The sequence below is a fragment of the Colossoma macropomum genome, unplaced genomic scaffold (assembly GCF_904425465.1).
Source record: "Colossoma macropomum unplaced genomic scaffold, Colossoma_macropomum, whole genome shotgun sequence".
NCBI classification, from domain to species: Eukaryota; Metazoa; Chordata; class Actinopteri; order Characiformes; family Serrasalmidae; genus Colossoma; species Colossoma macropomum.
In genome coordinates, this window is record NW_023494789.1 from 47,434,302 (window position 1) to 47,458,752 (window position 24,451).

At 42.6% G+C, this 24,451-nt stretch overlaps 1 protein-coding gene across 1 annotated transcript; it reads right to left on the reverse strand.

Moving 5' to 3' along the window:
• Positions 1–262: 262 nt before the first annotated feature.
• rybpb (RING1 and YY1 binding protein b) lies at positions 263–24,204 on the reverse strand. The gene is made up of 5 exons (XM_036571543.1): positions 24,002–24,204; positions 22,994–23,119; positions 2,651–2,917; positions 2,458–2,553; positions 263–915 (listed from the first exon to the last, which is right to left on the reverse strand). The coding sequence occupies exons 1-5, from the start codon at positions 24,025–24,027 to the stop codon at positions 666–668; spliced, it is 765 nt and encodes a 254-aa protein (XP_036427436.1). The 5' UTR covers positions 24,028–24,204; the 3' UTR covers positions 263–665.
• Positions 24,205–24,451: the final 247 nt, after the last annotated feature.

The window sequence follows — 24,451 nt, forward strand, 5'->3', positions numbered from 1 at the left end:
AGTGTAGCTAGCACCAATATGGGAGAGTTTTTTTTTTCTCTTCTCAGGAGGCTCCAGCAAATCCATTCAACTCTTTAAAAACTCTGAAGTGTAAAATGGAGCCATCAGCCGAACTACTTAGCAAAGCTTTAACGAAACAAATCTCTAAAAGTATCAAGATGCAACAGATAATAAATAAGTGTAGTAGCGGTCTGAGAATCATTAAAATGTAGGTGGTTATTGTGCACAGCAGACTTTTTTTGTTTTTTTTTCTTACAAAAAAAGAGTTGATTCAGCCTGATATTCACTTACAAATATAAAACAATACATACAAGAGTGGGATGCCTTCAAGGAGGGGGCACTAATCCCAGAGGCCCTGCTGTTACTCCAGTGCTGCTGAGGTGTGACGGTGACTATCCATGGGTGAGGTCCAGCGAGATGTCGTTATCTCCACCAATCAATCGAGAGGGAAAGCGCGGGTGTGTATGTATGCACAAGTCAATATTCATGTGTAAAGGTGTGTGCATGTGGGTCTGTGTGTGTATGAAGAGCATTCGTCCCTCTTTCAGTTATGGGAAAACAAATGAGGTGGGATCAGGGCAGGGCATGGGAGAACTGTGAATCGGCCAGCCCTTGGGGCTCCCAGCATCTCCACAGTGTCCAGAGGGAAAGGGGAAGTTGGAGGCTCAGAACGACTCGTCGTGCCCCACCGAGAGGTCTCCTTTGGGTGTGGAGGCACGTGACGAGCCCTTGTCCATGCTCTCTGAGCCAGAGCTCTGGTGTTGTTGCTCGGAGCCTGCGCTGGAGGTGACTGTGGAGGAGGAGGTGGAAGAGGAACGAGTCTTCTCCTTAAAGTCCGTAATGATCACCGTGACGTTCCCCACTGTGATGGCCAGCTGTTGGGCAGTGCTCCGGTCCACGTTCTTCAGTTTGGGTCTGTCAATCACAAACAGACTAGACTACTAAATATATTTGTACCGACGCATCACTGTCAGAACAAGAAAACTGTACACCTATAAATTATACACACTACATGTCCAAAGTATGTTCATGACTGAAGCAAAGGAAGGACAATCTTCCTATTCATTCCCCCAATTTCAGAAGAAATGCTGGATAAGCAGGTTTACACACACTTTGGACAAATAGAGCCATTTTTACTAGACATGGATCAAGTTTAATCTAGGACTAATCTACAGTGTCAGAGAACCACCATTAGAAAATCTTTTTAGTCTAGGCTTAGACTTAATTTGATTCTGGCTTATAATGTATTTTAGAGTAAAGATATTTTTTTCGTAAGTTTGGACTGTTTTATATCAGTCTATTAAAAATAAAATGTTCACACAATCACAATGTAAAAAGTAGCTGGTGGTTTGAAACATGGTTTGCATTTCAAATTTTGAAGAAAGCAGGGGAAGGAAAAAACCGACTTTTAATGTAAGTCAATGGAACCAGACATTTTTCCAAGTAATTTTGGGTCGTTTCTTTTGGTCCATTCTTCATGAAATTTACAAACAATGTAAAGAGCAACAGGCATTTTCAGATAATGTCAAAAACTGAAGAACTGCAAAAACGGAGATACAAGGTTTTCTTCTGACAGCAGCGATATATACACCTCACTTTTCATGTTTTTGCACCACTTCAAGACACCAGCTGCCCTTTACGTTGTGTGAACATTGACCCATATACACACATATACATATATGTGTGTATGTGTGTGTGTGTGCGCGCGCGCGCGTGTGCGTGCTTATAAACTCAAGTGACCCAAATGCGTGCAAGTGAGCAGTTTCTGCTGCAACATTAGCCTACTTAATAGGAAAGAATTCATTTTTTCCTAAAGCAATCGTGTGTAAACACTCCAAAGCAGGTATTTCAAAAAGATATTTCCAGGCTATTTCTCAAGTGGTCTGCATTTAGATAACACAGAATATCAATGACTGGTATTAGTTGTTCAAATCTCTCCCAGACAATGTGACACATTGAGCCTTGCTGGCATTGTGAGGCAGAGACAGAACAGTGGGAAGGCAGCCAGTAGAGTGTGTGTGGGAGTGAAACACTGCGCTGCTCATTTGAGCTCAGCCCACGAATAACGCACTCACACGCTCATTCAGAGAGAGTGGGGGGGGGAAGAAAGGAGCGTTAGGGTGGGGTGGTGGGGGGGGGGTGGCTGCGTTTGTGAATCAGAGCAGCTCTTACATTGAGTTGCACTGCAGCTGTCTGCCAGCTTTGTTCACTGACAGAATGACTTACAGTAGCTATTCAAGCTGACGCGAGGCATCTCCAACTGCAGTTATTAATATACTACCATCTTGTTTTTTTATGGGCTGGCATTAAGCATCCTAATGAGACGGGGAATGAGAAACTATTTCTCCTCTGGCACTAACCTCCGTGCTGGGTCATTTGATCACTACAGCAAGTTTAAAAGAGAAAGGAAGAAAAGAAAGAAAAGGAGCATTAAACTACAGATGAAAAATGAGGCACCTTGAGATGTGAGAGTTCTTAGTCTTGGTGGTCGATTTTCCAGACTGTATGCTGTTTCTTTCGCTGGGCGGGCTTTGATGGCTGTCTGTCTTGGGTCTGTAAAGAGATCACAAGAACAAAGCGGATGATATCCATTACAAAAGGATTCGTGTTGGAGTACCTTGCGTGCACATGCTCGGCTGAAGTGCCGTACCTGGTCTTTTTGCTGTTGGGTTTCTTGGTGATGGCAGGAGTGATTTCTTTCTCTCTGTCCTTCTTCTCCTTGTCAGGCTGGTCCTTCTCGATCTTCTCCTTGCTGGGGTGCTCGCCTTCAGGTACGTTTCTGTCGGGACGCTCGCTGTCCGCTCTCTCCTTCTCAGGCTTCTCGGGCTTCTCCTTCTTCTCTTTCTTTGGGGGAGGAGGGGTGGCATACTGCTGGGCCACCTGCTGAGCCACCAGCTGGGAGTTTATCCTGGGCTTCCTGTGGGGCCAGCCGAGAGTTCACATTAAAGAGGAACTTGCTAAACGCATCAAAACTGACCCTGACCTATCTGTTTTGAGTCACTGTATCCTTCACCAGACTGAAGCGGAATACTACACTGACCAGAAACAGTCTGAAAATAGCAGCGCACACTTCAGTTGTTGAGCAACTAAGTTCCTACACAAGTTTTCCCAAATATCACTGCATAATAATCACTGATTTACAATTTCTCTGTTTTGTGACTGTTCAGTGGTCTCATTATTATTCATACTGCCATATGCTGCCCAACCCTTCACATTCGAAAATGACTATAATGACCCACATTAACTAAGTATATTTAAATGAGTTTCACACAGCATTGACTCCACTAACTCAACCATAAACTACAAAAATTAACAAGCTCAAAAGTGGGGATGTGCATTCTGACTAATTTGGATATTCGACTATGCATACGACTTAATAAATGGTTGCTCAAGGGTATCAGGCTTTTCACTTGATATTAATGTATCATAACCGTATCAAAGTGTGCACTGGTGCTAGCAGGCTAAAATATTCAGTAGAACAATTGTAAATTGAGATGTACATTTGAAAATATATCATGTCAATCAAAAACAGCCATGGGCCATCTGATCACTGTGCCTGAATAACGGAGGAACTCATCTTGTGGTGTATCAAAGTATAATACTTATGCATAAATACGAGAAAAACTGTCACACTTTACAGCCCCGCTAAAACTAACAGCAGTTCAATCAGCTGTTGGCTTGTACATTTTCTCCCTGACTTTCTGTGATGTGCCATAAACAGCAGCCAAATAGCAATGATGTAATGATTTTGATACGGTATCTGTAAAAACAATGGATTAAAATTTTAGACAGTATTGCTGATACGCCCTTCACACTTCACACTCATTTGTCATCTTTGGTGGAAACCACTGTCAATGATTAAAACTTGGCATGTGAGTACATTTTCTCAGAGTATATTATGATGCGGACAAGCCGTTGACTAGTCTTTTTAAGATTATAAACTGCATGGGTTGTGATTTTTGGGTTTCTGTTCTTACTGGCCAGTGAGTCAAGCGTGGACAAGGTTCCACTTCAGAACTTCTTTTGGGACAAACCAATCTGTGGTACATAATTAGTTCGAGATCATGAGTCCTGCAAAATCAAGACTTTTTTGCACATGAAATATCGCCAATCAAATCAAAATCTCTTATCCTTTGTTCTGCTTTTAATTTTATTTGTTGCTTACTTAAACAGTTGTTAACATTGTGTGCTTGTTTGGTCTGGTCAGTATGTTACACGTCACACGTGCACTCACCAAGACAAAGTCCTTGTGTGTGTAACGTACATGGCGAAATAAAGTGTGATTCTGAATCTTGAGATCAGAATCAGAAAATCATATCAAACCTGAAAATGTACAGCATTACATTCCCAACAAATAGTGGTTTCAGTATTTCAATACCAGCACCTGGAACGGTCGAGTGAGTGCTTCAGTATTTGTGCACAGCCCTACTCTAGATACATCCAACAACATCTACCAAAACAGAGAACAATTCCCTTTTGCAAGAATAAGCATAAGAATAAGTTCACACAGCAGGCAAAAGTGGCCCAAATCCAATCTTTTTCTCCATGTGTGACACAGATGTGTGTCTGTGTGTCAGTGTGAACAGCAAAACACACTGAATCTGACATTTTCAATTCCAATTTGAGACATTTTCATATGTGGTACTGAAATCCGATACATATCCGATATGCGGCAATGCGACTCAGTCTGAACAGCCAGAATGGAATTCATGCGACTTTTACGTCAATCCAACTCGACATTCATCATCATTTGGCGCTGCTGAGACCTCAAACATTTAGCCTGCTATTTCTGTACCAAAAAATTACAAGGCACTTATTGCAACTGCTCCACATTCGAAGATATTTTGAACAAAACAGCCATAAGGCTGCAGCGTCAAAATTATATATATATATATATATATATATATATATATATATATATATATATATATATATATATATATATATATATATATATATATATATGTGATATTGTTGAATAATTATAATTTAAAAAAAAATAAAAGTGACCGAGGCCTTTTTATGGTGAGCTCGATCAGTTTTGGTGAGAAAAATCTGATTTGGGCCACTTTCACCTGCTAATACTACTAAATCAAACTGAATTAAAGTTTAAAAAAACCAACCACAACAACAACAACCACAACAGGTAAGGTGATAATGACATGACTGCATAGGCGTGGCTATAAACATCTCTTCCTGGTCTGTGAGTTCATTCACAGTAAGTGAGGTATATCATGATGCTACACTGCTTTAAATCACAGGTGATGATATCCAGCTCAACATCAGCTGGTCAGCCTTTGTAAGAAGGGAGTCATTTCACAACAGCGTGCTTAACGTGATCACTTACTCCACGCCTGATCAGCAAGTCTGCTTACAGATCCCCTGGCAATGTTTACTAATGACGTTAAACCCCATTTAACAGTGAGTACAGAACAGTGCCTCTCACTGAGCACATCCATCCTGGCCTTCCCATAAAATCCACAGGGTGTAAGAGTCCAGCAGGTCTGTAGAGGACTTGGGCTCCCTGCTGCTAGGCTGGGTGCCCATGCCGCGCTCCAGCTGTGTGGGCTCACTGGAAGGCTAATCTCATTACTCCACTCCCTTAACGAACGTGTGTGAGGATCACAGGTGTGGGACATTTGCAGCAAGGCAGTGACAGGCACTAATCTAATTATAGCCAGGGGGTTGGCCTCGTTCGGCAAGAGGAGGATTGAGAGGAGTAGTGCGCAATCTGTCCGGCCTGCATGCAAGGCCAAGTGGTGGAGGTACAACAAGCCACGGAGATGCGTGAAAATGAGAGATAAACAGAAGAAGAAGAAGAAAAAAAAAGAAACGACAACCACAATTATTACAAATTGCTCTAATCACATTTAATTCAACTGACCGCAATTACTTCCCGCAGTTGTCAGTTTTCACAGTCATACCGCAGCTGTTGGAACAAACCTTGTATCTCTAAAAAATAACTTTACAGGAGAAGGAAAAAACATACTTAACTTTTAATTAAAGTCAATGTAAACAGACTTCATTCCAAGTCATTTTGGGCTGTTTCTTTTGGTCCGTTCCTCATGAAATTTACAAAGAATGTAAAGGGAAACAGGTGCTTTCAAAGTGTGTCAAAAAGTGAAAAATGGAGATAGAAGGTTTCGTTCTGACAGCAGTGCTATGTTCATACCAAAACAATGTGAATTGGGTGCACTTTCACTACTTGATTTGAGGCACATACATGTAAAAAAGAGAAAGTATCAGACAGATTCATTGAGAGGTCATAGATCTTACAAACCTCTGACTGTTAGGGGCTTTCAGACAATGCCTTTTGAAACGAGAGGTGCAACACCTTGGAAATCCTTCAATCGAGTGTTCTAGAAAATCTAGAAACTAGATTCTCCTCCATATTTGATGCATGATTCGGATGAAGGCATCCTTAATACTGACTGGTCAGCAGCTTCTACAGCTCATATGTGTGGTTTAAAAACACCAAGCCCATTGCACAGGCAATAGGAGTGCCTTTCATTCACACTGCACGTTGCTCTATAGACAAAAATGAAGTAGCAGGCTTGACAGAGTTTGAAAAGGCATCGCCCACAAGCCCCCTCGGCATGTTTAGAGAGCAGAGGTGAGTAGCGTTCGTTTATTTAAGCTCAAGGTGTGTCTGCCTTCAGCTGGCAGCTACTAAGTATCAACAGCCAAGAAGCAAGACAACTAATCACAAAAAAAGACAGTTAATTGCAAATCGCAAATATTTATGTGGCAATTAACCATCAGCTAGAATTTCATTATAACTACAACAATTCACTTGCGCACAGCAATGTGCTGAAAGCATTGTGGCTACTTGCCTTTTTTGGGCAAAATATCTTCATCCCTAACCCCTACACATACACGCGCTCTCCCCCTTCCTTCTCTCAAATAGTCGAGGGAGCACAGACAGCAGCCGTGTGCTGCAGGCTCTCTCTCTCTCTTCCCTCTCCTTGGTGTGGTGGTGCTGAGTTAATTAAAAGCTGAGGGGCTGTGGCTGAGATCTGAGGCAGAACTGTGTGCAGCCCGAGCCAGCTCTTGTTCCTCCAGCATAATGGCTGACATCTGGCAGCAGCTGGGGGTAACACAGGATCTCAGCTGAAGATGGGGGGAATGAGGGGGAGAGCGCCAAGGAGCCTACTAGCATCATTAACATTGTCTAAACATTTTGACATGGGAGACCGCCTCACTTCGTTATCTCCTATCTGCTGACTTGTTAAGGGCCGTGTTTTAAATGGGGTTTCGCAGCAGCTCATGGAGCTGGAATGATAGCACACCCTGGCCCTCTAACAAGCAAAGTGAGCACTTAGAAGAAAACACCGCAAGGTACCTTCATCAAATGATGATTCCTTGCGTCAGGCAAGACAAATTACACGTGTCGGGAAAAGACGAATTATTAGATCAATATCCAGTGTATTAAGATTCCTGGGTGATAGAATCGGTATACAGAGATGTTGACATACAATGACACTGATTTCCAATCTGGTTTGATTTTTTGCAATATTACAAAATAGTTTGTTGTTTGTTTTTACCTTTATTGCTCTATTTTATACGCCTCACTCTTGGTACTCAAGAGCGAACAGTTAACTGCAATGCATGTCATTACTGGATGCTTCAGACTATTTTAAAAGAACAATTTAAAGCACATAAAATGAAAAACAGTAGTTTCTTTCTGGAAATATTCTTTTTTTTTTTTATTGTTTACAATACTACACACGTTTCCCTTTGGTGAAATCTTAAGAAAAGACTCTCGACCAAGCTGTCAGGTTTGTTTGACATTCAGCAGTACCAGCACATCATTAATGCCAACTTAATTATCTTTTGATCCCATGATATTTTCAGAAAATACTGTAATATTGAATTTCATCAATACCATCCAGCATTACTCTAAAGTACCTTCATCAACCAATAATTCCTTGGGTGAAAGATGAAGACAACTTAGATGTCTACAGAGGAAAATGCTGCTCAACTTGATCATTCAATGGATAACTTATGTATTAGTTAACACTACAGAATAAACAGCTGCATCTCTTGTGGAGTAAACCTCAGTCTTTGGTGGCTGAGCGTCCCAGAGATATCTCTCCTTGCCTGTATGACTGATGGGCTACATGCGCCTCTCCCACAGGGGCCAGCCAATCAGAAAGCAATCAATCGCTTCATAATAGGGAATCATGTCGAAGGGGCCAGCACAACGCCACAATCAATACAACCTCTGTGAGGAATCCAGATGAGCCGAGGCCCTAAGGCTAAAGGCACTGTAGAAATTAGCTCAGAGCTGCAGGGAGAAATTCCGACCAGTAAAAGTGGAGAAAAAAAAGAAAACAGCGCAGAATGAGTGCTGAAGTGCCTGAGGCGCAAAAATAAAAAAGAGCATACAGAATGCGTGTGTGGAGGGGGGGGGTGCGTTTTAATAGGAGCAGTGCTGGTATTCCCTATTCCCTACAACAGATAGTTTCTTAAAAATCATAGCAAATGTTAAGAACTAGTGATGTACAATTCATAATTCAATGCAGTATCTTACAGTGCTGTCCTGATTCAATACATCTCAATGCTACACCAATAAGCAGTGTCAAAATGCATGTTTCAGTTTATCATCCAATATTACAAACCTACCATATCTGAGACTTGCACTATGAAGCAGCAGCCGATATGGCAAAAACAAAGCATGATGATACCTCAAAACATTTTCATAACAACATGCATCACAATATTTGGTTTTGAAAAGTCTGAATAGAAAAAAGTAACGAATTAACAAGCAAACATTTGAGCGCAAATGATGAGTCAGTGTGTGAAATCTACCAGTCCCTAATTTACATATCATTTACCTGGAGCACATCCTACCGACCAAACTTTATAGTGTTAACATTATGACGACTGGAAAGAATAAAATGCAAAATAAACAAAAGTTTACATTTACATTTTATGGCATTTGGCAGACGCTCTTATCCAGAGCCACACGCAATTTAATCATTTTACATAGGTAGGCGAAGGTAGTGTTAGGAGTCTTGCCCAAAGACTCTTACTGGTTTAGTGTAGGGTGTTTAGCCAGGCGGGGATTGAACCCCAGTCTACAGCGTAGAAGGCAGAGGTGTTACTCTACACTACACTTTACCAACCACCAAAAGTTTTGTTTTTTGTAAGACTGAATGGGAATGATTGTGTAGTGTGATTATTTTCCTAAAAACGCTGTATTTTTGCAGTGTATGAGATGCCTCTGCTAGCTGCGTTTTGTATTGTTTATTTTGTGGAGTCAGCAATATAAAACATGAGCACAGTGGAATAGAATGCAGCATGTTTTATACCAGTGTGCATGTAAAATGAGTACAATGCGTACATGCACTTTTGCACTAAATGTCATGTGCACAAGTTATTACTATTGTTATTTTCCATTCTTGTTCTTATTATTGGTATTACAGATGATGCTGTTAGTAGTTTTTGGTTAGGTGACCACAAAGAAAGCGTTTAAATTTACATGTTTGTGCATGCACTCATTTTACAGTCATTTGGGCATAAACAGCTTTGATGAAAAAGGACCACTGTCCTAAACTCACATTATATCCAGAAGCTAATATGTAAGCCTCGAATTAAAATACAATATGTTGTATTGTTACACCCCTAATTAAAATTATTTCAAACAACGGTACGTAGCTACACTGAAATCAAACAAAACTAGGCTTTTTTTACTTCTTTAATTACTTTTCTTGTTAAGAACTCAAAAAAATGTTTGCTTGGAGTTTGACCTCAAATAAAAACCAAGCCAAAAAAAAGAGGTTAGGTGGTCAAGCGTATGCCTTGAGGAGGTGACTGGGTCAGTGGTATCATTCAGTCCAACCACCAGTCGAGCAGAGCCTTGAGGTATTTGCTCTGATCCAGCTGAAGGATTTGTCAGAGGAGTGCACTGAGCCTTTGCTAAACAGCTACTCCGTTGAGCCCACGTCCAGCGGGGGATCCGGAATCACTTCCAACCTGAGGTTAGCCTGGGAGCACAGTGCTGGAGGTGGACAGGGCTGTGATTGATTTGATCAAACCCCCCTCTCTCCACCCCCTTGTGCCGGTTCTCCTGCCAAGCAGTGAGATTTGTATCAGGCGTAGATCAGAAAGGCAGAAATAGGCCGGGTGGTTAAGCCATGATTCAGTGCCAGTTGTAATTCAGCCACGAAAGCCTGCTGGCATGTCAGGACCGCTGTCAAAGCTCCCTCGGCAAGGCAAAAACCACACAATGCATTATTTACTGACCAACACATGACCAACTCAACACAGCCGTGTTCTGTTCACTGGATGATGTATTAACTGAGGCAGCAGCTCTCCACGGACCTCCTCGGATTAAGACATGCTAACAACGTTTGGAAACAAACCTTTTGCCAGCAAAGCTTCAAGTTTCTCCAGGAATGTTAGCGATCGGTCATTGCCGAACGTTACCGGTGTGGCAGGCAATTTGTGGATGCACAACAATCAGCAGTTCTGTGTCAAGCTAAAACATTCAACTAAAAGAAGTAACATAACAGCCTCCACTCAGTAGCTCAGGCAAACCACACAACCAGCGAACGAGTGTGTCATCAATGAGCTCTCCAACCCCTACAGACACTTCAGACACGCTGGGCTGTTAGCGCAGACGCCTGCTCTGCACTGTCGTATTAGACAATGATTGACAGCTCCTCCTCCCGACCTCCCCTTCAATCTTCGCTAACAGGGCGTGTGAAGTGGGACGCTGCTGGATGCAATAAAATGACTGTCATCAGAACAGCTCAGGCAGACAGGCAGCGGCTACACAAAGCAAATCAGCTTCACTGCTTTAGCAGAAGTTAAAATCAGCAATGGTGAAATCATACGGTGTAACAATTTTGGCCCTCAAATCATCAATTGCTGAAGCCAACAATGGCGTTTCTTCACGCTATACACACTGGAGTTGCACAAAAGTCGTGATCTTGAGTCGTTACTCAATGCAATTCAATTCAAGGGCAGAGTCGATTCTGCAGGTTGTTAAGCACTTTAACCAGAACCACATGCTCTATGTATAATGCAGAGCTCAGGTCAAGCAGCTGGTTTCTGATTGCCTGTTTTACAAATGGGATTTCTGCTCTATTTGTACTTTGCAAAGCAATTTATTTAAACGTTTCACTGTTGTCGGAAGAAAACCTTGTATCTCCAAAATGATAACTTTACAGGAGAAGGAAAAAACCTACTTTTAATGTAAGTCAATGGAACCAGACTTTTTCCCCCCTCCCCAAGTCATTTTGGTCCATTTCTCTTGGTCCATTCATCATGAAATTTACACGTAATGTAAAGAGCAACAGGCATTTTCACATTATGTCTAAAACTGAAAAATCGACAAAAATGGTTGATACAAGGTTTTCTTCCGACAGCAGCGATTTATTGGTAATATTATGTTATATTACCTTCATACTGAATATTATAACATCTCCAAGCAGTTATTATACACGTTGCAAGTATTGCAATGTAAGAATTAAACTTTGCTAGGCTGAAGAAGTAAGAATTGTGATCTCCATTACAAGCCAAAAAAAATGTTATTTCTATTTAATCAAGAATCGTGTTGCCCTAGTGCATACCAGCATCCATCTTTCAGATAAAGCACACCCAACATAGACGCAACAAATATTCAACAATATCAAAGAAAACCTTTGAAAACAGTAAAGCCATTCAAATTTTCACCACATTTATGAAAAAACACTTCTGTGTGGAAACAAATCTTCTCTAAGGGATTCCTTTTCTAGTAGTCTACCAGTCTAAGTAAGATTTCCATTGTTCAGAACTGCTAGCTTGCTAGCTGGCAATGCAGGTGGTTCTGAGCTGTCCTGACCAAAGGTAAACATATTTAGACTGTACTGGATTAAAACAGACAGAGTTTAGCAAGTGCCAGAAACACCAAAGCATCAAAAATATGGTCATACTCCTTTTATCAATGTTATTTTTCATTATGTTAAAAAGCAAAAGAAGAAGTCCACTTATTAGTAAACAAACTATCATAATTAGTGACTGGAATGAATCTGAATAATTAATAATAGCAGTAAAAATAAGAATTTTTTCAATTCAGTCACTCAAACGAGACATCTTGAGCTTTTCCTATTCTTGTACAACATACAAATACTCAACATAACATTCAATAAAGCATCTGAAAAGGAAAGATTCAATAGGCCTAGTATTTTGCTTGAGATTTATATACCATAAGCTAAGGTGGCGGTGAAGTGCTACGTTCCAGGCGAAGATAAATGAAACATCACCTATAGTTGGCAGACTGAGAGCATACTTGACTGAAGAGAGGCTATAGAAAAGCCCTCAATTAACACTGCTCTCCAATTCAAGTGCAGCGTAGGGGGACATGACTGCTGGTCATAGCCTCTTAGTCTGCAGTGCATTGACAGCACAGCCATGTCAAGAGTATAAATAATCACACTGACAACTGTTAATAACGGTAGCATGGCGCTGGACTGCGAGGACATAAATACTTGCTCTGCAACAGATACTCCACTAAATCCAAGCTGTATCTACTGTTGTGTCTCCCTGCAGAGTAAATATATTTTGTGCACCATAAGGATTCCATTACTCAGCCTCATGAGCAGAATTCTCTTGGATGTTCAAGAAGTGGGAGGGAAGGGAGAAAAAAAATAAAAAATCTTGACTGCTTTCTCAACTGTAAATTCCATTCCCTCCACACCATCTGCAGCTGAAGATGTTTTGCTACATTATTCTTTTCGCACATCCAGAATTCCAGATTCGACATCATTCCCGCCGCTCGGGCTAAAACCTCTTCTCCGAAAGAGCTTCTTACATCATCGGCATGGCAAACACAACATTCACGCGCAGTCATCAGTGTCACAGTTAGCAGAGAGGCCTGATCCTCTGGCACAGGCGCATTAAGCCCTCAGCGTAGGGGGATGATGGAGCCGCTGGTTTCCGGCGCGTGTTAAACAAGCTCTGGGACTCGGCTCCCATAAGCCATTCTGCTAAACGATTAGTGGCACGGCGCCTGTTCGCCAGAGCTGAGATGGAGCGGCGGGAGCCCGTGGAGAGCACCTGGAGAACAGCCCTGGGTTCCAGCGCAATGCCGCTCTCGAATGGGCCGAGGATATTAAACATTCATTCCCTCCTCCTTCTGCTAGGACCCTGCGCTTCTTTCCTCATGGGAATTGTCCAGGGATCGTGGAAACAGGCTGGTTGACGGCAAGCTGGGCAAATCACACAGAAAAGGGAATTCTTTGCGCAGATAAGGATCTCGTTCTGAAGACAGCCGGAAGAAAAAAAAAAAAACCCATCAGTACTGTGCCAAATAAGTCATCCCTACATTTTTTTTCCCCTCGCGCTGACAGTAAGTGCTGTGTCCTGAGGCAGAAAGCTGACTCCCATCATCCGTCCATAAGAGAGGGGTTTCCCTCGTTGTCTGACCCTTCCTGCCACGGGCTGCCTGCCACGCTTGAGAGTGACAGCCAGGTGCAGCGGTAGTGCTTAGCGCGCCGGAGCTTTGTCCATCAGCAGAAGCCCGTCACATTCTTTGTCGCTCGCTCTGCTCTCGTTTCCCTCGCAGCATCTGCAGCGGACCAAGTCAACCTTGCGCCCTCACTTCCCCTTTTCCCCCATCTTGTGTAAACAGAACCTGTTTCAAATTAGTTCAAGCAAGCTCTGGGCAACACAACATGCTGCTTAGCGGAGCGACAACATTTTCACGGGATATTTTTTACGTCTAGACTGGGCCGGTCTGCTAAACTAATGAGGAGGAAAGCAACAAAGCAGCTCTTCTTGTTCAAAAAACCATGAATACCCACTCAACAGGGTACGTTTATTGAAATCTCAACAGATAATCACAGCCCACAGACAGAAGCCCAACAATTTCAAAAGAAAGTAGGAAAAAAAACAACTGACAATCTGCTCTAATATCAGACCTATCCAGCCTGTTAGTCTTTGCTCCCCCCCCCCCGCCTCCATGTGCTAGGATAAGAAGCGCAGTGTGTGATCACCACTTAGAGCATTAACATGAAAACACAAAAAGATGTCAGCATGTAATAAGACAATAGTGTTAATCCTCTTACTGGTGACGGCGTACAAACAGAGCTAAAGGATTGCATTAGCTCGAAACTGGTGCAGAATAAACCTCCTTGCATATGCAGCGCATCCAAGGAAGGAGTCGGGAAAATGCCTTATCAGGGTTGGACCTGAATCCAGAAGTGATTTCACTGCAAACATACCCTGCAATTTCATGGGTCAAGACCTAACAAGGATTTCATTTCTAGACTGAACAAAGCCCAAAAATTGTGTAAAAGCAGTGGTATGAAGCAACATGTTTCCATGGAAAATTAAGTTTAACCTCATGAACAGCAAGGACAAAGAGGCTGTAAATACATGTGCACAAAGGCAGATACTCAGCAAGACCGCTTATAAGCAGAGAATAATCTCGCTAGCCTCAAGGCAAAAATAATTACACCAGACAAACAAGAGAACTTCAATACTTTTTCCTGTCCTGCTTTTTGTTGTCTTACTTTGACCTTCATGAAGAGCCACAGGAAAGACTAAAGCCTGGACACTTCTGATCTCAGTTTATAAAGATAAATCATTAAATCTGAAGATCTTTTCAAGCTCCTTTTTCTTTGACTGCTGGATTCTGTTATTAATAATTCATCCAAGTAGGCAAAAGCTCTCCACCACTTCTACATCTTCACCATCAACGGTAAAGTTCGTGCCCTTTCCCACTATCAAATGCTTTATACAACCCTTTATTTGCAGTGTTATTCAAATAAGCAGCTGATTTCACGATTACTCACGAAAAATAGGGTGAGTCAGCCACGAACATTCATTCTTAATTCATGCATAATGCAACCAATATAGGAACATCACGCAGCATTTGCGATTCTGAAAAAGTTCCACAATATGTCTGAAGTGGCTAATAAGAAAGTTTATCACTTCTTGCCCTTTTGATCATACAGATTGGACAAGGTGATTGTGCAGACCCCCCCAGGACGACGTGCAGAAAGGAACGTTAGCGCATAGTTTCGTTTACGTGATTTAACCACGATCACTACGTGTCACCCACTGTTGTGGTTTCATCTGCGCATGGGTCGGATAAAGACCCGCCCCCCCGAATGACTGAAGTGCCGTGGCGAAGCACGGTGGAGTGAGGGGGAGTAAACCTGAGTGAGCAGGAGAGAGAACTAGAGAAAGGGAGGGAAATAAAGAGAGAGAGGGCAAGCCCAGCGCTTCCCTACGCTGGGTAATGATGTGCTCCATTCTGCCTTCCCTCTGGGAGCCTCTCGGCTGAGTGAGCACATCCCCACACCGCCGTCCATCAAACCCAGCGTGCTGCCGCTCCCCCCCACTCGCACAGCATGGTCCAACTCACTCACTCGCTCACCCGCTCCACTCCCTCTTTCTCTCTTCTTTCTCCTTGTCCCTCTCCTCTCCCCATCTCTTCTCCCCGGTGCCTCGTCATCTGGTTCGCTCTCAATGCTCCGATTCATGGGACAGGCTGGCAAGTGCGTTGTGGCTCCAACTCATTTGCTGGGTCTCGTAACCCTCCCCCCTCCTCCTCTATACACAATCGCTCCAGTTCCACTCTCTTCAAACTCCCACCTGTACTGACTGCCAAAGTGAATGCTTTCCCATATGCTCAAATGAACGAGGCACAAACGTCAAACTTTGTGTAGCTACTGTCAAGTTCAAGTGCTTCAGAGTCTGAAATTAAAGAGGGACCTTTTGTGCAGAAGAACTGCAATGAATCCCAGTTTTTAGAGCTTTCTGATTGACCAAAACTCAAAAAACGCTGAAGTCTAAAAGCCTTTATAGACCAAACGCGATTTATTTTCCATGATGTCAAGAAATGTATTCAAACGTATTGTAACTGCTGATGTCTTGCACACCAAATGAGATTTTTCAGATTGGTGAAAATGTGATGTCATTTTATTCGCTCTGTTTGATATGATGAAGCTTGAAAAGATCTTCAAATGTAATGATTTGTCTTTATAAACTGAGAAAAGAAGTGTCCTGCACTTTATATTTGTTATTAAACTGCACTCTGTAAATAGAAATACTCCCTTTCACATATGTGCAACATCATAGCTGCTACAATCTTTTATATCCACCCATTAATTTTCTTTTTCTGCTTTTTTTAATAATTTTAAATTATATTGTCTCTTAATATCTTGCATTTTCTATTTTACATTAGTCTATACTTTTGCTTTATTCCTAGTTTAATCTTTTTTTTTGTTTATGCACCATTAGGATTGCTACCCAATTTAATTGTACCCTGTGCAATGACAAAGAATCCTGAATCCTGAATCTTGAATATCTGCACAACAGGTGACACAAACTCTCTCAACCAATCAATGCTCTCTCTGCCACTGGAATAGCGATTACCAATATGAGGGATCAGCTGCATCCCAGCAAACCACTTTTTGAGAACAAACAAAGGATTAATTTGTCTTCTGCTTTGTCAAGTGTCGCCTCCAAAAGCAACACAAACTATATTTGTCCTGTGAACACACTTTGGCCATTTGTTCATTGTTTTCTATGGCATTAACAACAGAGCAAATTCAAAAACTAAAAAAATAAATAAATAAGTATCATTGTGTGGATATTTTTGGTGCAAATATTTGGCATTTTCATGCTGTTTATTCATGTTGTGTTCAATCTGCAACAGCCTTAACTTGTTCAAAATACCTGCTACTCACTGTTCTATTCTTCACTTAGAGTTGAATTTAGTCACAGTTTGTGTGGTTTTTTTTTTTTCAGGTTTCCACTGACGAAAGCCAGAAATGCCTTCAACTTTCACACAGAATCAAAACCGGACTCTGTTTTTCAGCACTTGGAATCTGATGGCTCATTTAAACCAATGAAGCTGTCAACAGCAGGCACTTTAACGTCACTAGGACAGCCGTGCATGTGCTGTATCTCTGCTCTAGCTATTGTACACACATGCTTAAGTTTTGCTCAGATCTCATTAACAATCTTAAATCCCCCAATTAAAACAAGAGGGCAGATTAGAGGATTATGCCAGAGGTTTGATGGAGATGAAGATAATGCTGGTGCAGCTGTTTCTATAAGAGAGTGTTCTCATATTTTGAGCAGACGTCTAGTAACCCACAAAGTACTGGGTTTTGGGCCTGTTCCGAGCCGACTTTTCATTTTAAACATGTTTTTTACACATTGCTTTTATACTTTTATATATATTTGGTTCATTTCTCTAGTGTACTCCATGTGTAAAACATCTAAAAAAATCTAGCTAATGGTCTTGTTGACTGCTCACAATGGACGAAATAAAAAGAAAACTTCATAAAAGGAACCAAATTAGTCAGTAACACCTTAATTGTGAAAATATTATTATTAACTGTGAATGCAGTTGATCTGCACCAATGCAAGTGGGTTCGAGTTGGCTTTGGGGGTCATATCTGGCAGCACCAGCAAGGTCTGGCCTGGTCAGGTCTTAAAGTTGTGGTACAGATTGGATTTGAGATTTAATGTCATACCCATGCATACCTCTAATGTGGAGGAACTATGTGTTGGGGGAGGAGAGATAACAAATAGAGTGCACCAGATAGGGCTGCACCACATAACGCACATTAATTATTCACAATATTGCCCAATGCAGAAGGCCACGATATGCAAATGGGCCGTCTAAGAAATCACTACTTTGACCACTCACACCCTGACCAACCTCAGACATTTCAGATGAGTGTTCAAAGGGTTTTGTTGAATCAGGCCATGCACAGGCCAGCCTTTAACCACATCAAGAGTTCACCAAGGTGTTTTTAAATACACCGCAAGCACAATAGCAGTATACATGTGCCATGTAATCATAATATAGTATTTTACCCATATCCTGCAGCCCTAGTTGCAGCACACACTGCTTATGTAATTCCATTATTCTCCACAATTTGCGTTCAAGCGACAGTGATGAAAATCCCCGGATTATGAACCTCTCCCCAATCATTTTAAAACAAACATGTGCACGCACGCACACATACATCCCATCTGTGCCAACTACTTTATTGCTTGCATGAACAGGTAGTGTTTAAACACTGTATTAGCCTATTCCATCCGGAACGAAGCACTTAAAACCTCAATTTTCCATCAAATTATGTACGAATACTTCACTTCAACCGAGCAGACTGCACCAAATTCTTACTCTATTATGCATTTAATATTCCATCAGCTTGACTTGGCTCTCAGCAGATCTGTCCCCTGCAAATTGCGATTTCAGCCTTATGTTTGACTGCACAGTGCAGATTAACACATCACACCCTTCAAAGACTGATAGCATTCAAATGACCGGCTTGGAAAGTAGTGTGCGGGGCAGCTAGAGAGGCCGAGAGAGCCAACAGGTTCTGAACCACTGTGGCGGCTTCGCTCTGAGGAACCGAGAGGGGTGAAAAGGCAGAAATCCAAAATCCGCCACGACTTCACAGATCACTCATAATGTTTAACGCTGCAAAGCCGAGTTACAGATTATACAAGAATGTACAATGTCTGAAAGAAGGAGAAAGCAAAAGAACAAGGCTGGGTTTTGGTAGTACCTCAGTGTAACCTTAGAAAGCCTACTTTGATACTTCAAAAACTCCCCTTGAGCACGAAACAAACATAAAACATACAAATGTGCAGTCCAGAGCAGTCCAACCAGCGGGGATCTGCAGGGGAAGGAAAAGTAATGTACACCCTCGCTGAAGATCAAGGTAACACAAAGCCCGCCTGGCACTTCCCCCTCCGATCCTGCACATCAATCAACTTAAGAAAGTCCTAATGGATGCTTCCTGAAACCTGTGAGTGACTGATACGCATACTGAGAAACAACCAGCATGAAAGCCGATACAGAAACGAGGTGTCGCATTCTTCAGCCCCACTCTCAGGCTTTGGCTGCAATATTAGAACATGGCGGTTTGGGGTCTGCTGAGGATGTTGCTCAGGGAAAAGTCAGCACAGCAGTGCAGAGCAGTAATCACAAAATTTTCCAAATATGTTACAGTATAAAAACACATTTAAGTGTAAATAAAGTTCTTTTAATTGCTGCTAAGGGGTGTTCATATTTGACTGGTTCCCCAGGTCAAAATTATACTTTATACTGTTGCACTTCAGTTCTAGTTCACTTAGCATTCACACTGGCTTTGAAAGCACCTCAGCTACATTTTAAAAAGAAAATTGTTTAATCTTTTCTATAACTGAGCTCATGAAAACATGATAAAACACATGCATGTGTCCAAAGGGTCAGAAACTCATCTTTTGAATGTACCAAAGTATGTGTTTCTAGAAAGGAGATAAGTGTGAGTTAAGTGTGTCTGCTCCGTATTGCATTCATACTTTGCAGGTAAGGGGAACGTAATCAACTCCCTCTGGGGGTTTCAGTCCGCTTTTTTGGTCTGCACCAGAGGTCAAAATGTCAGGGTTCTCACTGTGAATGAACTTTGTTAACAGAGTATTCCTACCAGGGCTTGGTCAATCTACCCAAACCTGCCCAGTGTAAACACACCCTGAAATAACCTCACAAATCTGACGTTTTGATCCCGTTTTCTTCTTTTTAATATTACACCAAAGGGAACCTTACGCAGTATTGTGAAGCGAAGCTCCAGGAAGAAAACGTACTAATTTACATATATTTACACTTTTCTTTCAAATCAATCAAACACCCAGTAAATTATATCCACTGTAAATAGCTGTCAGGGCGTGGATACCATGAGTAAAGTGCACAAAGGCTAGAAACAGACTGCTTGGCAACAGAGAGACTATTTTATGGGCATTATATCATGAAAATAATACTAAAACCAAGAAGCAAGATCATGGTAGGTCAATATCACAGTATACAGGCAGAAGTGCACCAAAGTTTCTGGAGAAAACTAGGTGAACCCACATGCTTAGAGTTTCTTAAAAGCATGACCAATGAGTCTTTTATACTAGCTTCATCCTTATGAGTGATCTCATACGCTACACAATGCGCAGTATTCAGAAACAAATGTCAGATGTCGTCCACCACGTTCAGATGAGTCTGTTCTGCCTTTGGCGTGAGAGTGATACAGCAGGTTTCTTGACTTGTCCCGCCAAACCGTGTGACCCTGTGCAACCTCGATTAACGTTAACGCAAGGTGACAGTCTCCATTGCCCGGCAGCTGCTAAAGGGAAGTGTTCCTCAAGCAAAGCTCTCAGTCTCCTGCCACTGAAAGTTTCTCAATAACTGCTACCATCTACTTCATGGATGCACCGTTATCACATTTTCACACAAGCCCAACTGCTCTTTAGCTTTTTTCTTGTGTAAAATAAACGAGCATGACCATTATTCAGGTCTCCCAATTGTGCTATATTTCAGTTCAACCTCATTTGAGTTTAAGATGTTTCAGTAAGCGTTCAACAAGCCCAATTAACTTCCATAGTCGCCACTAACCGCTGTAATCATCTGAGGACGACACCAGTGGCAACAGTTCAGACAGAATTTTTATACTCGACCTCACTGGTCCAAATTCACGACTGCATTAAACAAACCTACCATCACTGAGAGATGCATAAAAAGGACAATAAACGCACACCCTTTTTAGTGAGGGCTGGCTGCGCTCTTTGAACTCCCAACGCCAACAAAGGTGAAATAATTGGCAAATGAAATGTGTTATCACAGCACAAAGGCCTATTCAGAGAGGGAAACGGAGATAAAAGGCGAGGAGAAGGAGAGGATAAACCACTACAACGCATGTAGGTGCGTGCCGTTTCACTGCCGATCCTCCCAACACGCCGCTGGAATACATCAAAACAGGGACAAGGTGACTAATTAGAGCTCATTAAAACGAGAGCCAGGCTTCTTACATCAGCAAACAATCGCGTCCATCAAAGGTTAACGGTGCAGATCAAACAGCTTTCTCCCCCGACATCCTACGTTTCTATTTCACCAGACTGATGAGAGCTTGGCAGCTGCCGGTAAGAGACCGACGGAGGTGGGAGGTTGGTGGTGTTGGTGGCGGGGTGCTCTGACATGCGTGGCATCACTTCCTGTCATAACCATAAATCCTACTCATCTGCTTACTGCGAATCGCTCGTACGTTTTCTGTTTCCTTTCGTTTAGCTCAGGAAGGAATAAACTGCCGTTATCAACAGTTACGTTGCTGGACGACATCTGTATCCACCAAACCCCCTTTAACTCATGCACTTTACCTCAAATGTCAGTACTGCACTGAGTGTACAACCACAGATGAAAAGGTTAGAGCTTGGGGATTCCTGTGCTTGGCCATATATTACTCAGAGCTGTAGACAGCACATCAGTCAGCTGATGAGAAGTGTAGGCGGGCTCACACCATAAACACAGAACATACAGCGTACACGCGCCGACAGTTTGTTTGGTTTACAATAATGGTGCTTTTCAGGCAAAACAAACGAGCATTCTATGATCAATCCAGCCTCAATAGCGGCACATATTACTAAACCGATCCTCTTTTAGTGCACCGTCTAACTTTTACTTAAACTGAGATCATCTGACAAACTTTCTAGGCTTTTTACAGAAAGTCCCACAGCTGGAGTCAAATGTCAGTTGAGGTTAGCGCTACCGGCTACCGTCAATAAACAAACAGGCTGGTTTCACACTTGCTTGTCACACTATCTATTTTATATGGCTTCCTGGATTCACTGACAATTACACATGCCTTATTGGAAACGACAAAAAAAAAAAATTCTAATAGCTAACTGACCTTGTAACCTCATTTCTAAAGGCTAATAGACCTTGCAGGCCTATAGAGCAGACATGAATATGTATCAGTTCCTCATTCACTTTTCACATTCTTGTCAGCAGGCATAGGCATTAGTAGGACATAAAGGCACACACGTGACAGGCTGAATAAGTCAAAATCTGCAGATTACATTCAAAAGAATTCAAAGAAATGCACATTCGAACGCATAATATAAGAATACTGAGCGATATCACACTGTAGGCAAGGCCAAGTGTGAAAAGCAGCAGTCAGAACTCTGTCCAAAGCAGGCCACCAAGATCAAGATCAAGACCAAAGCCATATAAACGTATGCAGAGGAGTGAAACAACGTTCCTCCAGGGCTTCAACATGCAGATCTATGACTACAGGACGACACACAAAGAGACTACACACAAATTAGACAAGACAGTTTGGCAAAATACACTCAATGCACAACAGTGAACAGCCTGGCTCGAAGCCCGACGATAAATACGTTCAATACTGACTTTAAACAGCCTAATGACAAAAGCTTGACAAGCTGAACCGGCCAAAAGTCAAACTCTGCAAAGGCAAACTCTAAAAACAACACATATTTACACTTGCAGTGTACATATATTAAGTGATATCACACTAGGCAATGCCGATAGCAGTCATGGACTGTTGTTTTCAGCATGGAAGTGCAGTGGTGGCTCAACATCAACTACTCCCTGCCTTTCAGCTCACTTTAAACAGCTTAATGACAAACCGAACATGCCAAATCTGCTGATCGGGCCCAATGCAGGCTCTAAAAAGCATACATCTGGACTTACAGTGTGCGTAAATGAAATGGATTTCACACTAGGCGATACTAACAGCAGACCTATCAGACCTACTCCACTGCATCTCAGCATTCAGTGCTATTCTGCTCACTTTAAACAGCCTAATGACAGACCTAACATAGCAAACGAAATCTGCTGATCAGGCTCAACACAGTCTCTACAAAGCACACCTCTGATCTTAGTATGCACAACCGAAATGTTTCCACACCAGGTAACACTTTTAGTAGTTGTGGATTATTTTTACAACGGGAGTGCAGCGTTGAGCTCAACTCCTCTTCCAAGGGAGGCTCACTTTTAACACAGCAGTGCCACACAAAGAGCTGGAAGAGCTTTAAATCCCCCCCAGCATGGGTAGAGAACGGGCTGGACGAGCTGGCAGGGGCTTCAACTGGGAAATGGTGAAGTTCAGATCGCCACAGCCTGCGTACGCACTGCAACCAAGCACCCAGCGCAGACGAGAAAGGGAAGAAAGGGCATTTGTTTGCGAGAGCTGAGTGAAAAATGCCATACCTGGTGGATGTGCCCTTCCGTACGTCGCAGATGCTGCATTTGAAAGCTTCTGCGCTGTTTCTGAACGTGCAGACGCTACAGTCCCAAAATCTGTCATCCGCCGTCGGTTTGGCTTGTCTTTTTGGCCTTAAGGGAGGAAAGAGGACCACAAAAAAATTATAAACAACGTTATGTGTACATACGATATGAAATAAGGTCAACTTCACGGCTGTCACATAACACGAACTAGCCAGTACGAATACGTGCAAGCGGGATGCCGAGAAGAGGCTAAGCGGGTCGTAAAGGTGGTTTAAAGTGACATAAATGATGAATAATAAACATTAAATACGAAGCTTTTTATTCGCCAGCTGCTTGTTCGAATTTTCCCGTTCCACCTTAAATGGTGCAGCAGTTACATTCTGGCGCCTGAGGCGCCAGAATGTAACTGCTGCACCATTTAAGGTGGAACGGAGAAATTCGAACAAGAAGCTGGTGAATAAGAAGAAGCTCCGTGTGTTAGTTGGATAAATGGTGTCCAAGTTTTGTCGGTTATGGGTTCCGTACCGCCGTATCCCGACCGAGCCAGCCAACTGGCTAACTCGGTTTAGCGCTGCAGACATTATAACACTCAAAAACCGTCCGATTGTGCTGAGGCTAACGCTAGCCGCGCGAGCTAGCTGACGCCAGCGCTGATATCGAACGTTTAAAAAAACGACCGTTAAAACCGACAACTTCGAGCTAACTGCAGCTAAAACGACAAAAACAGAGTGAAAACCCCGACGAGGACAGGCGTTTCCTCCGTAAATCTCCCTTTGTCTACCAGGGACTGGCAGCTAGAGTCGGGCTGAGGAAAGAGAAGCCGCCATAGCTGCACTATTCGAGGCTCTAGCACACGAACTGCGAAAAAAAGGGGGAGAAACACTCCTCGAGGAGAAGCAAAGCGAGCAGGCATCCGAACACGAAGCCGTGAAAAACGGAGACGACCGACGACAAAATAAAAAACATAACAAAAAAAACAGCCAAGCTTACCTGGTCGGGCTCTTTTTGTCGCCCATGGTGGACCGAAAAAAAGACACGCGTCACGTCTCTCAAAAAAGAAGAAGCAGAGAAAGCGGTTTCAGCAGTGAACAAATTGTAAGGAAGGATCCAGACAACTAGCTAGAACCGCACACACGCACGCACGCACGCAGGCAGGCAGGCAGAGCTCGCCTCGCGTTCATCCACTGTGCCGAGCCGAGCCGAGGTAGTGCAAAGCGACTGCACACCGCGTGACTCCCCAGCACCCAATCACCGCGGCCCAGCTTTAAAATCCCAGCAGAGCCGTGCCAAAGACAGCGCTCGCTCTCTATTATAAAAACGTGCGTCTTTACTCGTCCATATCAGCGACTGCTAAACTTTTTCTTACCCACCTTGGGCATTTTACTTCCCGCTGAGTGCTTCTCTCTGAGCTCTGTAGACGCGTTGTTGTGATGCACCCTC

Coding starts and splice junctions, on each gene's coding strand:
- rybpb (XM_036571543.1), bottom strand. CDS start 24,027: ATGGGCGACAAAAAGAGCCCGACCAG. Junction 2,554..2,650: donor CCCAACAGCAAAAAGACCAG/GTACGGCACTTC, acceptor ATCTCTTTACAG/ACCCAAGACAGACAGCCATC. Junction 916..2,457: donor AAGAACTCTCACATCTCAAG/GTGCCTCATTTT, acceptor TGTGATTGACAG/ACCCAAACTGAAGAACGTGG.